At 42.7% G+C, this 14,816-nt stretch overlaps 1 protein-coding gene across 1 annotated transcript in view; it reads left to right on the forward strand.

The window, feature by feature from the left end:
• The window catches only part of ADCYAP1R1 (ADCYAP receptor type I), a 190,483-nt gene that overhangs the window by 130,758 nt on the left and 44,909 nt on the right, over positions 1 to 14,816 (forward strand). Inside the window, exons 9-13 of the mRNA XM_045006930.1 lie at positions 652 to 784; positions 4,114 to 4,267; positions 7,959 to 8,019; positions 11,477 to 11,546; positions 14,103 to 14,194. Coding sequence (XP_044862865.1) covers positions 652 to 784; positions 4,114 to 4,267; positions 7,959 to 8,019; positions 11,477 to 11,546; positions 14,103 to 14,194 — 510 coding nt within the window. The remainder of the gene's footprint in view (positions 1 to 651; positions 785 to 4,113; positions 4,268 to 7,958; positions 8,020 to 11,476; positions 11,547 to 14,102; positions 14,195 to 14,816) is intronic.

Below are 14,816 nucleotides of genomic sequence, written 5' to 3' on the forward strand. Positions count from 1 at the left end.
TAATGAAATCTTGAAGTCAATGGTAAAATGGCCTACCTCTGTTCCTAGTAAGGTAAATGGGACTATTACCATCGACTTCAATGAGAGTAGTTAGGTTGAGCGCTTTTGAAGGTGCCGCCCATGAAGTCTTCATGGAAAGTTCTGTAGGAACCAACTTTCACACCTGTGTACTCACTCTCCAGGAAAATTAAGCACAGACATTATCAAGGTTCTGATGAGTATCATCTCTTAAACCAGGAAAGCAAAATTCCCCTCTGTCTAAAAACCTAAACCTACAATGCAAAGAGTAAAAACGGAATCCAAAATTTTGGCTAAAATTCAATAAGAGATGCCAGCATTAGAGCAAATGCATTTAAAAGTCTTCCATAGACATAAAATATTTTTTGTCACACAATGCACAGTTAGCTGGTAGAATTAATTGCCACATGATATCATCAAGACCATGAGGTCAATAAGATATAAAAAAATGCTGAGGTCTCCCAGTCCCATGGAAAGCACAGAATACTGTTTCCTGAATTGCTGGATTGGCTGGATTCACTAATGTTCAAACTCCAGGTATTCAGACGTGAAACAACCAGTCTTGATGTTGTATTCTTAAGAGAGAAATCAATCATCCACCCGCCACCCACATTTCCTCTCTCCTCTTTCTAGGAAGCTTCATTGCACTCGGAACTTTATTCACATGAACCTCTTTATTTCATTTATTCTACGAGCAATATCAGTCTTCATCAAAGACGGGATTTTGTATGCAGAACAGGAAAACAACCATTGTTTTATATCTACTGTAAGTAGAACCAAAGCCGGAGTCCATTGTTTTTAATTATTGTTAAATATTTGTATTAATAGTTGGGTTGGTCCTGCTTTGAGCAGGGGGTTGGACTGGATGACCTCCTGAGGTCTCTTCCAACCCTGATCTTCTATGATTCTATTGCAGTTGCTCCTGGACGCGCCACCTGAGATCTGTCCTTCATTGTCCTTGACTCATACAAATGCATAGTAAGAGAAAATCCAAACCTGTATCATGATCAGCTTCCAGTGTAAACAGCACCTAACACACTTGTCTTGGTCCATGACTGGGGCTCCTAGGCGCTACAAATAATAACACAAGTAATTTTAGAGTCCTGTGGCACCTTATAGACTAACAGAAGTATTGGAGCATAAGCTTTCATGGGTGAATACCCACTTCGTCAGATGAAAGCTCATGCTCCTATACTTCTTTTAGTCTATAAGGTGCCACAGGACTCTTTGTCTCTTTTTACAGATCCAGACTAACACGGCTACCCCTCTGATACTTGACAAGTAATTTTAATAACAATCAACAGTGAGGGAAAGGGATGTCATTTAAAAACAGAGTGATGGTGATTTGCAGACATCCTGTTGCTTCCATGATGCGAGACCGTTTTGGTCGGTTTTGCTTATTAACCTTATTGTTATTCACACACCCATATTGTGAGTTTAGGTTCCAGAGTAGGAGTGTGGTAAGAAGGGAAGGCAGAAGGTGAACAGCTAAAAGGAAAAACAAAGGGAAGAGAATGAGTTCAAGGCAGTCTGAGGGGAGGCAGGAATAAAAGAGAAAGAGGAGCCTGGAGTAAGGCTGAAGTGAACTATGAGGGAGGGAGTTGGAGCAAACAGCCAATCATCACAAGGGAGATGGCTATTAGCCAGGATGGGCAGGGATGGTGTCCCTAGCTTCTGTTTGCCTGAAGCTGGGAATGAGTGACAGGGGATGGATCACATGATGATTCCCTGTTCTGTTCATTCCCCCTGGAGCACCTGGCATTGGCCATTGTCGGGAGACAGGATACTGAGCTAGATGGACCCTTGGTCGGACCCAGTAGGGCCGTTCTTATGTCCAGAATTAAGACTAAAAAGCATAGTCTGGTGCCATCAGTTGAGCCGAGAATTCACTGTTGTAGCTCAAGCCTTGCTCCATACACGCAGTTTCTACATTCCCCAAGCCTGGATGGCTAGAAGAGGATGGGGCCGAGGGGCACAAGAGACCAAGTGCCCCTGGACGAGGGATGGAGGGTCTTTTTTGAACATATCTGTGTTGGGGATGAAAGAAGATTGTTCTAACAGAAACTTAAAAATATCCTAGAACTTCAAACCATGGCCGTAATCAGGACAGGGCGAGCGGGGCAGTCGTCAGGGTGCAAAGCCATAGGGGCAGAAAAAGATGGGGGGGGATGGTAGGGGATGCAAATATGCTTGCTTGCCCTGGGTGCTAAAATGCCTAGTTATGGCTCTGCTTCTGTAGACTACCCCAGTAAAGTTCACTTAGTGAGGATAGCTCTTTTGCTTCTGCACAGCAGCATAGCTTCATGCCTAATGCAGGCACTGCAGTGCCATGCTGTAAGGGTCACTGAATGGTGTGTAACAATAAAATACATATATATATGTAAAATGTTTTGATATATTTTTATATATATATATATTAAAATATATCAAAACTTTTTTCACCCTCAGGAAAAGTTCAGTTTGTTTGGCTCAATTTTATGGGTAACTTTTAATCTGGTTCTTACTTTATCCAAACCCATCATCATTCTGATGAACATCTAGATGAGTTACTAAACTGAGGTCTCTCTTGCCCATCCAATTGTGATGTAAAGTCCCATGATTCTTTTTCAAAGGAAGAGACTGTTACTCTATTTTCTTCGTCAGCCTTTTCTTTCTCGCTTAAACAGATTCCAGCTTCTAAGGGTCTGTCTCTACTTTGAGCTGGCGGTGTAATTTCCAGCTCGGAGACACTAGATCCAATTGAATTTGACAAATGGTTTTGGTTGAAAAATTTTTTTTTAGCGAGATTAAACATTTTGTTTTGACCATTTCATTTTGAAACATTTTGTTTTGACTTGTTGACTCAAAATGGCATTTCAAATTATTTTTTGGCTAATTAAAAAAATGGCAAAAAAAGGAGGGGAAACCACCATAGATGTCCAATTAAAAATGAAATATTCAACCAAAAAATTAACAGCATAGTTTTGAGGCCACCGAAAACATGTTGAGTTGGCTGAAAGAGTTATGCTTCTGAAAGAATTGCATTTTTGCATTTGGTGAAAACTTTGTGAAAAAACAATTTTGGTTCCTATCAAACCAGAATTTGGTTCAGCCCTCCCGAACCGAAAATCCATTAATTCAGCCCTTCTTGAGTAGTTTAAAGTTTCCATGAACCTCAAATCACAAGTGGTGAGTCCCACAGATCCTACATTCTGGTGGCCGCATCTTTGGCTGACATAAATGGGTGTAGCGCCATTGAAGTGAATGGAGCTATTTCAATTCAGACTAGCTGAGGCTGTGTCCAGGTGTTGGAGTGTAAATGGGAGGCAACCAGGTGTCGTCTCCTCCTTCCCAAGCTCCAGGGATGAGCTTCCAGTTTTCAGGGCTATTCTGTGATGTCGTTTTGTGCGTGGGTGATGTTGCAGGTTCAATATCATCCTGTTGACATGCAACATTGGAAAGACAAGTCTGCCCAACACAATGTCTGTGTAGGGTTCAGCAGACTCCAGCAGAGTTTGACAGAGTAGATTTGTAGTTTTGTCTAAAACTTTTCCCCATTTGCTTTGTATGGTAAATCATTCAGCTATCTTCACACTTATCCTCACTTTTCATTTCCTGACACTGAGTGACAGCTTCCACCAAATTGCAGTGAAGTAAAATTCTGAACTTTGCACAGTAGGGTGCATCCTTTATGAGCCTCTTAGCAATCTCAGGCCTTTCCACACTTTTACTTCTATTTAATACTCTTCCTTAGATTTCTCTATACAAAATTGGATTATTTTTCTTACCTGCACTTAAGGCATGGAGGACTGTAATCTAGCAATTACCTGCCATTGTTGACATGCACCTTACTACTAGTAGAAGTTCTTAAGCTTCCTGAAAGCACTCATAAAATACCACCTAACTGCAAAAATTGGTTTTCTGCCCTTTAGAGCTGCACTCTTTAAGTGGCTTCTAATAGTTTTCTTAAACTCTTTAGATGTATGTATTATAAAATAAAAGGCCAGATTGTTTTACTTGTTGCTAGAGGATTTCGGGATCTGTGTCTAGTTCTCGTATCCCCGTAAACAAGGGTGAAACAGCAAAATAACTTTATTTGTGCTTGGTTTTTTGTAGGTGGAATGCAAAGCAGTGATGGTCTTTTTCCACTATTGCGTCATGTCCAATTATTTCTGGCTGTTCATTGAGGGATTGTACCTTTTCACCTTACTGGTGGAGACCTTTTTCCCAGAGAGGAGATATTTTTATTGGTACACCATCATCGGCTGGGGTAGGTGGCATTTCTTACATCGGCTTTGTTTATTTTTAGCCCTAATGCATGGAAAAGACTTCAGTCCCCCTACTTTTTTCTTGAAATGAGGAGTTGACTAAGAACAAGCGAATGAGTGTAATCAAAGCAGAAGCCACCTGGTATTTTCAGTCACCAACTCCAGGCACTTGCATTTCTGTGCTCTTCATGTGTTTGCGTGTACAAGTGTGTGTGACGTGTAGTCTAAATGGAGGGCTTCCTTACCTCCCACCCCAAAGCCCCAGCATCACAACCATCTTCCTTGCCCAATTTGAGATGAATGAGACCTCCTTTTGGGGGTCCTCAGCAGAGCTCATAGGCAAGTCATGTGGTTGGCTGGAGAACCATGTAGACCCAAGAGTCTTTCTTTCTGAAGAAAATCAACACGCCTCTTGTAGCAGTCCAAGAAGTGCTTTAATAGTCAAAAAAGAAGCAAACCAAACCACCCCCACTTCTCCATTGTACGTGGAATTACTGAGATAAGGTTTTTTTTCCCCTCGCACTGGTATTATAGATATTGGTATTGCCATTATAAATCAAACTGCTTCTTGTCTCCCAGTCTAGCCAGACCTGCATTAAAATAAGGAGGATTTTGCATCACTGGCAAGCATATGGTTTCCTTTAGAGGATTTCTCTTTGCAAGAAGAGCTCTTGATGTTCTTAATAGGAAGTTTTCTGCTTATACAAATCAAAAAAAGCAGCTCTGGCCCATTCCTTGAGGCTTCAGTCATGTCTGAAAGCTGATGGCTGAGTAGAAAGCATGTCCAAGTTAGGCCTGCTTCACAATCCAGGGATGGATAGGTAAATAAGAGCTGGTTATCTTGGAAAGAAACAAACTGTGCTTTAGAGAATCCTGTGATAATATGCAATGTGCTTATTTTGGATGTGAAACTTCTGGGACCGAATTCATCTTTCATGCATGTTAATCAGACAGTATGTAATTGACATTTTGGCAAAGAATCCAAGATGCCAGACACTAGAGAAACCATTGATTGCAGCTGCTTGTCTCAGGTTTAATCGCATATTCTCAAGGTTAGGCCCAATGTTTTATGTTATGCAAAACAAGTTCCCTTCAAAACGGATCATGGATAGAAATAACTTCTTAGAGTAATTTAAAAAACAGCAAAGAAATCTGAAAATGTTTACAACTCTGGTTCTTCCAATTTGTATTATTCTAGCACCTCCGAGTCCCAATTGGGTTCTGGGCTCCATTGTGCTAGGCCCCGTATATACACATAAGAGACAGTTCCTGTTATGGAGCTCATGCACGCTAAACAGACAAAGAGTGTGAGAGGAAACAGAGTCACAGAATGATGAAGTGAGAAAGCCAGGTATAGAGCTCTGGTCTTTGCAATGCTAAACCAGAGCCCTAGCCACTCAACAACACTGCTTCTCATCTAAGCTAAAAGAGTAGGGCTCTGTGCCTACGTGGCGCCCACTGAGTTTAATGAAACTCCTTGCAGGTGTAAAACTCCATCCCCATAGAGCAGAGTGCAGGATCTTTTGGCCTATGTCTGTTAGCGCATCTGCATATAGTGTTAAATATGAGAACAAGATAAGACAGCATACAGACATAGTGAAAAAGGGATTGTCGGGCTATAACATTAAAGTACTACATATATGTGTTACCAGTCCATTGTGCAACCCTGTCTCAGGTGAATATTTGATTTCAGGATCATAAGTTCCCCAGAGCAAAATATGTCCAACACTTCAAGGTGCAGGGGGCTGCATGCATAGGAGTTGAAGGGTGGTCCGTGCTCTGCAGGGCTGAGGCCTTCACCAGTGTTTTGGAGGGCCCCGAGTGCATTGTCAGCACTCAGCATAAAATTAATGACAATTATAAATGTGGATGCTTTTCTGAACTATTCAGTCCCCTTAGCCCTGCAAAATAGGACTGGTGATTTCAGGAGAGAGCCTATCTTCTCATGAGATTTCTTGTAATTTCTGCTCCTGATAAGGGAAGAAATTCTCTCTGCAAGAATAGGCCTTTCAGTGGCATTTTGATGTTACTTTTTTGGTGACCTTGCCTGGAATCTGGAAGTGCAGAAGCATGCAGGGGAGGAAATGATAAAAGGAGATGACATAACTTTTTCCTGGTGTGCATGTGTATGTTCTTGTTACAGATGATCCCAGATCAGAACAGCCTTATACAATACGGAAGCAGGGACGTGCACAGGAATTTAAATTTGACCCCTGTTGAAGGGACACATTGGACACACACATATTATATATATTAAACCATATCAACACACGCACAAAGACCATAGGCATGGAAATAAACAGCAGTATACTCATCATTTCAATGAAAATCCATGTGTCATGGAGCTAGGTCAATAGATGAATCCACAAGTACTTGGCTACGGTGGGATCACCGAGCTCCTCTGGCCGGAGCAGGGGCAGAGAGGAAGCTCTTGGGGCTTGAAGAGCTTGTGCTCTCACTCCCCTCTGCGGTCCCGTGGCTGGAGGAGCTGTCAGCTCCCGCCATGGCCCCAGGGCCTGCTCCCCTGCTTGCCCCCTGCCCTTGTGTATGCCCCTGTATGGAAGCGATGTTTGGATTACGTTTGCAATCGATACGTTGGGCCCCATACTGATCTCACACCCACTTTTCATTGTTGTAGCTCCACTGACTTTTTTGGAGTAACTTCTGATCTATGCCATTGTAAGCAAGAGATGCAGCAGACCCGTTTGATCCGCTCATGCTTACCGTTTCATCAGATCTTCATTTTTAATGTAATGTTTTGGTTTGAAATTTTAGAAACATCCATTATGCACCCAATATCCTTGGTCTTTCATAAGAATGAGACTATTAAAATTGGATTCAACTTAACACGTTTTATTTCCTTTCCCCAGAACATTTATTTTTGTTGCTGTTCAATCTCTCCCAATTTTAATTTTTCAGAATATCTGAGTATGTTCTTCTTTAACAGAGCTCTGCTTTGCTCAACCAAATATGTGTAGAAAGTGGTATTCTCAATTTTAGTAGCTTCAAGACAGGGCCTGAGAAGATTAATTCTACTTATTAACCAATGTGACACCAACTCAGCTTTGCAAAACGTATGAAGCGTACTTGCAGCTGTCAGTCTCACCTTCTGCTAGACCCTAAGGTTGTCTACATCCTTGTGGTTTCTGTCAGTCCGTCTCCTTAATCTTCCCACCAGGGGTTGAATCTTTCATTTGCCCCATTTCAAAAATACAATGCATGCCATTAAAACTCAACATTTGCCTCTGTGCAGCAGTTGCATACCACAGCATCTCTAAGTATAGGAAGCCTGGCTTATTTCCAGGTGATTGAACAATATCAACAGCACAACAGTCTAATACTAGATCATTCTATGATATTGGCCTAAATCGCTATAGAACCCTCCATGTCGTCATTTATACTCATGAAACCTCAGTGAAGTCAACTCACCCTCTCTCGTTTCGGACTTGAAGTCCTTACTTGCATGCCAAATCCTTACAGAGTAAGGACTGCTAGATTCATTTCAAGAACAATCCTATTGTAAGCTGTAGGGTTTGGGGTCATTCCTGGCAGCATTTTTTTCCTATCAGCCATTGAAACATAAAACCTCCGTGGAGAAAGACTATGCATCAAATGGAACTGATGTGTGATCTGCAAATAAGAGCAATAAATAACAATAAACAAATAATGATTTCTCTTTCTTGTCTTTTGTAGGCACCCCAACAATTTGTGTCACTGTCTGGGCTGTGCTGAGACATCACTTTGATGATATTGGGTAGGTACCATTGGGTGAGAAACCCTCCAGTGACCTCATTTTCAAGTGAAGTACAGAAGTGAAGAGGTCTGGTGGCTAGAGAAGGGGAATGTGGGCCAGGAGACCTGGCTTCCGTTCCCTGCTCTGCCACTAACTCATTGTGTAACTTTGGGCAATTTGCTTAGGCTAAACCAATGATTCTCAACTTGCGGCCCAATCAACACAGAGCTTCGGTCCATGTGACATTCTCAGGGCCATACTGGTAATATTGGACGTGGTCCATATAACCCATAGTGGGCTGCATATGCGGCCCACAATGGTAAATAGGTTGAGAACCATTGGGCTAAACCATTGAGTACCTAAGGTTGGACTCCTAAATACCAATTTAAGCACAGAAGTAGACGTGATACAGTGTTCCGAGTTGCTGCCCTTTGAAGCCAGTGGGAATTGCAGGCGCTCAGCATCTCTGAATATTAGATCCCAACTTCACCAAAGATTGGAGATGTTTGGATCTCAGGTTCTGGCTCAGGTCCATCTCTCTTAAATTCCCTTCTTAGTGATTCAGTGACTGACTACACATAAAAACCTCTCTCCATGGAGGATTTTTTTTTATCCAATGTTCTATTTTGATGATAAAACAAATTAAATCACCTATTTCCATGCAAAACAAGCCAGAAATCCCTGTTGTATCATTATGATGATTGTAGCACTGGTCCTAAATGCATTAATTTCTTTTAGAAATCCAGATGGTCCCTATTTTGGGGAGTAAATATCTCACGGGAGGAAAAACCTTTGCTGCTTTCTTTCTTAGAAGTTAATTAACATTTAGATGGAGTCTAGCTGAGTCTCTCAGTGGCGATTTTTTTTTTAAAGATCAGCTAGGTTTGTTCAGGGGTGGGGAGGAAAAGCCAACATGAGTCTGAAAACATTTCAGAAATTACGGGGCGGGGAATCCACCGAGAGAAAGGGAAAGGTCTGAAATTTAAAGACACTGACTTCAACTCCTGATTCAGCCGAGTGTAAGTGAGAAGGGAACTGGGTCTCTGGGACTAGATGGTGCTGTCTGCCAATCCAGAGTCATACCACTGAAGGGAATGGAGTTTCATCAGAGCTCAGAATTTGGCCTCTAAAAATGGAAAAGGGCCTTCCCCCCAAAAGAAGAAGTCACGTGCTTCTGGTCTCCACAGCAGGAAGCCACTTGCACCTGTAACAGAGCCTGCCTGAGGAGTGCAGTTTTTAAGTCGATACTTACATGCCCTGCTGTTTTCTCATTGTTTTTCATGTTCTAATGTGCTCTTACGTCACTGACTCATAAGAAAAGGAAAAGTGGCTGCTGCTTCCACCCCTTCCATTCTGTGGGAGGCACATGGGTTGGGCTAAAGTGGCCTTGGGAAATGCACATTTTGCCCTTGTAACTGCTTATTTTAGAAACCAGCCCATGGGCAGTCAGGTTCAGTGGAGAGTGCAAGAGTCATGCCTAGTGGTCAAAGCAGGAACTGGGAAGCAAATCTAGTCCCAGGGCCCAGGCTGGAGTCAGGAACCAGTAGCCATTCCAGGAGTCAGAGCCAGGGCTAAGAGCCAGGCCAAGGGTCAAAACCAGGATTGGAAGCCAGTAGCCACGCCAAGGGTCAGAACCGGAGTCAAGAACCAGGGTCAGGAAGCTGGAGCCGGGAGCAAGCTGAGATAGTTAGGACTGAGCAGGAACATGGTCGTGGAACAAGGCAATAGCAGGAGTAAGTCTGGAGCACGGCAGGGAGCAGCGGGCACAGGGAGGATCGCAGCTGTGGACATGAATGCATGGAGCAGCTAGAGAGCTGCTGCCGGGCTAACAGCCAGCCAGCTGCTCTTCCTGGCCAGTTAGGTGGGGCAGTCAGTCAGGGAGCCTGCTGCAAGCCAGCTGCACTTGTCGGGGTGCCAGAAGACAGACTCTGTTCCGGGCCCTGATCCCTGACATCTTATTCCTTTATAGACAAACTCTTAGCCACAAAATGATGCATCTTAACACTGCAAAACTACTTTCAATGATGTTCATATGCTAACCAGACGTGGTCTCCCGCACAAGCCCTCCAGAGCAGGACTAATCTCTGCAGGGTCCTGACAAATTCAGTTTTACAGATCCCGGCTGAAATGTTCACAAGTGCCTGCGTGGCTTAAGGGCACAAGAATCGTTGACTTTCAGTGGGACTCTTGCTCCTAAGTCACTTAGGCTCTTTTGAACATTCCATTCACTGTGTGTAAAATTTCATATCTGTGCACCACATACACGTGGAAGATGGAATCTGGCTCATACACATTTTGTCTACTCCCACACGTACACACAACAAAGGGACCATAGTTTTTAATGTACAGGTTTCTACTCTCCTCCTCTGCCCCCCGCTCCTGCAACGTTTTGCAGGCAGGCATTTGAAATATGTAAAAGGTAAAGATAAACTTCCACAGTATTAACATTTTGTTCTTCTGAGTTCTTTTCACTGTTGGTTAGAATCCGACAACACATCACTAGAACCAGGATTTACCGTTGTTATTCCAGTGAGGAGGAAAGCTCACGACGTCAAGTGCAAAGCATTTTATGACGCCTGAGGGTGCTAGGAAAAATAAATCCCAATGGATAACCAGGCTTGGTTTGTTTTAAAATTAAAACCATTGATCAAAAGCTGTGCAGGGGGGAAAGGTCAGATGCGTGTACAAGAGAAAAAAGTTTGCACTGTTTGCCAATTCTAGAAATACGTCCAAGGCCTGAAAACCCAAACTTTCTGTTGACCAATTTAGCCCTCAGATGAGTGTCTGTATGTAATCCTCATGCAGTTCCATAGGAGTCAATTGTGCATATGAAGGCAGAATGCAGATCCAATGGGCAGACATTTGCTTTAATGATAGATTGCTGCAGAGGACATTACAACAGTTAAAATACGAACTGACCTACACATTTGCCCAAAACTCAGTCTGAACTGTCTAAAATAACACTTTGCTCTTCTGCACAGTAAACCTCAAAACACCCCCTTGAGCTAGTTAAGTGCTTGAATACCCATTTTGCAGACAGATGGACTGATGCGCACAGGCACTTGGGGCCAGATTTTCAAAGGTCAGATCAGTGGATAGCAGGATTTCCGGCAGTGCCTAAACAGGTGAAGCACCTACCTGTGATTGATTTAAATGGGAGTTAGGTGCCTAACTCACTTAAATCTCAAGAGACTCCTCTTTGCATATTAGGGTGCCTAAATACCTTTGAACATCTGGCCCCAGGTGATGTGGCTAAGGCTGCATAGGGAAGTCAGTGTCAGAGACAGGACTGGGAACTCTTATTTCTTGACTCAAAGTCTTGTGCTTTAGTTGCAAGACCTTCCTTTCCCTTTTGTGACAAAATTCTAATAGAAGAAAATATCAATGTACTGGCGTGTCCGGTGGTCTCTTTATCTCTCTCTCTCTCTCTCTCTCTCTCTCTTCTCCTGAATCCCCCTTTATTTTTTAATTATTTTAGCTGCTGGGACATGAATGATAACACTGCCCTGTGGTGGGTGATAAAGGGCCCCGTGGTTGGATCAATAATGGTAAGTAACATATGTAACATGGCTCTCCATATGAGCTAAAACCGAATTAAAGTCAATGACTCTACAGGTTGTCATGTAGCAGAGGGCGAGGCTGGCTAGAAATTGCTCTGCCCTAAGCAAATTGGAAAATGCCTGCTATTATGTAACACATATGTACCCAGGTAGTACTGCTCCCAGGGTTCACAGACACCTTTAGCATGAATGACCTCTTTCTGGCTCTGGATAGTAAATCACGCACATCTCTTATTGAAGTGATTAATCACTGGAATAAACTAGCAAGGGAAGTGGTGGATTCTCTGTCATCTGGATGGCTTTCTGGAAGATGTGCTTTAGTCAAACACAAGTTATTGGGCTCAAAACAGGAATAACTGGAGGAAATTATCTGGCCTGTGTTACATAGGAGGTCAGACTAGATGATCATAGTTCTCCCTTCTGTCCTTAAGCTCTATAAGCCAATGGAAGTCCTAGGTGGGGCATCAGGATGACCCTGTCCTAGGCAGTGTATACTTGCTGTCATAGGCCCACCAGGCTTGCTTTGCCCCTATCAGCTGTACAATCAGTTGCACATGTACAAAATGGGAAATGACTGCCCAGGAAGGAGCGCTGCGGAAAGGGATCTGGGGGTCATAGCGGATCACAAGCTAAATATGAGTCAATAGTGTAACTGGGATGTATTAGCAGGAGTGTTGTAAGCAAGACACACAAACTAATTCTTCCACTCTACTCTGTGCTGATTAGGCCTCAGCTGGAGTATTGTGTCCAGTTCTGGGTGCCACATTTCAGGAAAGATGTGGACAAATTGGAGAAAGTCCAGAGAAGCGCAACAAAAATGATTAAAGGTGTACAATACATGACCTGTGAGGGAAGATTGAAAAAAAAAAGGGTTTGTTTAGTCTGGAAAAGAGAAGACTGAGGGGGGACATGATAACAGTTTTCAAGTATATAAAAGATTGTTACAAGGAGGAGGGTGGTAAATTGTTCTCCTTAACCTCTGAGGATAGGACAAGAAGCAATGGGCTTAAATTGCAGCAAGGGAGGTTTAGGTTGGACATTGGGAAAAACTTCCTAACTGTCAGGGTGGTTAAGCACTGGAATAAATTGCCAAGGGAGGTTGTGGAATCTCCATCACGGGAGATTTTTAAGAGCAGGTTAGACAAACACCTCTCAGGAATGATCCAGATAATACTTAGTCCTGCCATGAGTACAGAGGACTGGACTAGATAACCTCTCGAGGTCCCTTCCAGTCCTATGATTCTATGATTCTATAGTAGAGCCATACTGGTTATAAGGCTTAGTTATGTGGGCGCAGATGCAGAGACTAAAATGAATTCAGAAAATAATAATGCAACAATTGCAGGTAGAGGAGCATAAAATGAAATCATACGGATCCTGCAATTCCCGGTGACAGATCACTAAGGGGGATTCACCCTAGAGGATACGTAGGTGATGGTATTTCCACCCCCCTCCCTTTGGGTTTTCAGTGAAGGGAAAGCTAAAAGTTATGTCTGGGGCTCTGATGGTGGATGCTGCTGAGGGGATGCACTGAGCAGAGCTGGTTGCAATTTCTGACTATTTTTTTTAATCAAAAATGCAGCAGCATTAAAATCAAAATGTTATTTTGAAAACATCTCCATATGGATGAAACATTTGATTTTTGTATGGAATAAAGAATTTCAGAGCCCGGGGACCGTGTTAGCTTTTGTTTCCGCAGGTTTTTTAAATCGAAAAATTGACATTTTTAACAGAAACAAATTGGGATTTATTTTTTTTTACCACTTCTAGTGCTCGGTCAGGGCATTCCCCAGCTGCAGTGGCCAAGGCCCCTCACTAGCCCGCACTGCCCGCTCTTTGGGTACTGCAAACCCTCCCTCTGTCTGTCCTTCTGTAGAGGAGGTTGAAACCATTTTATTCCACCACACCTGCTCCCTTTTGTGGACATTATTCCACCACAGCCCCTCCCCACCTGCATGGATCTCTGAGCTGAATCGAGTCTCAGGACTGCAAGGAGCAATACAGCAAAGCCACCTGCCTTACCCTCACTCAGTAAGAGAACAAATCAGCTCTTCCTTCACATGTCACCTGATTCCGAGAGGTGCTGAGTGCATGAAGTCAATGGGAGTTGAAGGTACTCAGTACCTCTCAGGACTAAATTCTGGCCAGCCAAGTACAGGCGTTCAAGGATCTGTTTCCCTTGCCATTTTTGATAATGACAGATGCTGAAAACGGTTTACGTAAGCCTCTCATTAACTGTTGCTGGTAAAGGCATGCTCAGGCACGCAAGGGAGTCTGTGCCCACAAAATCTGGGCTTAGGGCAATAGAGAAAATGGGAATGCTGCCTCCAGGGCATATTGCCCCACTATTAGTCATGACCCTGCAAGATCCCCTCTCCACTGAGGTTCTGCAGAGTTCCAGCTCTGCAGATTTGGGAGGAGTGAGGCAACAGGGGCCAGCGGGTCAGACACTCCTTGTCATAGCAAGAGAAACATGGCATGGCTAAGAGCATTCTCCCCATAAGCCAGGATTGCTTTTCACTTCTCTTTTTCTTCTCTTCCCAGATAAATTTTGTTCTTTTCATTGGCATAATCGTTATCCTTGTGCAGAAACTCCAGTCGCCTGATATTGGGGGCAACGAATCCAGCATTTACTTGTAAGTACAATGGCTGTCAAATAAGCAGTAATTAATTCCGATCTCTAATATACACATAGGAAAAACACCCTCAATAGAACTCAATTGACTTGTTTGGCTGTGTCATAGAGTCTATTAATGATTTTTTTTTAATCCAACAGCCACCAAAATACTTTTTTTAGTGCCACCTTTGATCTCTCTTTAAAGCTCTTAGAAAATAATTTTCAGTGCTATAGATATATTTTAAAAAAGGATTATGCTCAGATCAGTTATTTGGAAATTAACATACTGTCCAAGCTTCGAGGATTATTATATTTATGAGACAGTTTGCTGTGCTTCATATGTTCCAAGGACCTGATCCAGAGTCCATTGAATTCAATGAGAGTCATTCTGTTAACTTCAGTGGACTTTATCAGATTCTAAGTTACGAAGTCCTTGTGAAGTTACATATATTCCCATTTTTGGATGGTAATTTTGAATCCATTCAACATAAACTAAACAATCGTTATTGTTCTTTAAACTGCTTCAAAGCTCACAGCTAATCTTAAATACTTCCATGTGAGGTTTTAAATCAGAGCTTGTTTTCATTTTCCCCTTTAATTTTTAATTTTTTTTTTTCAAAATATATATCCTGTCCATTAGC

The sequence above is a fragment of the Mauremys mutica genome, chromosome 2, assembly GCF_020497125.1.
Source record: "Mauremys mutica isolate MM-2020 ecotype Southern chromosome 2, ASM2049712v1, whole genome shotgun sequence".
NCBI lineage: Eukaryota > Metazoa > Chordata > Testudines > Geoemydidae > Mauremys > Mauremys mutica.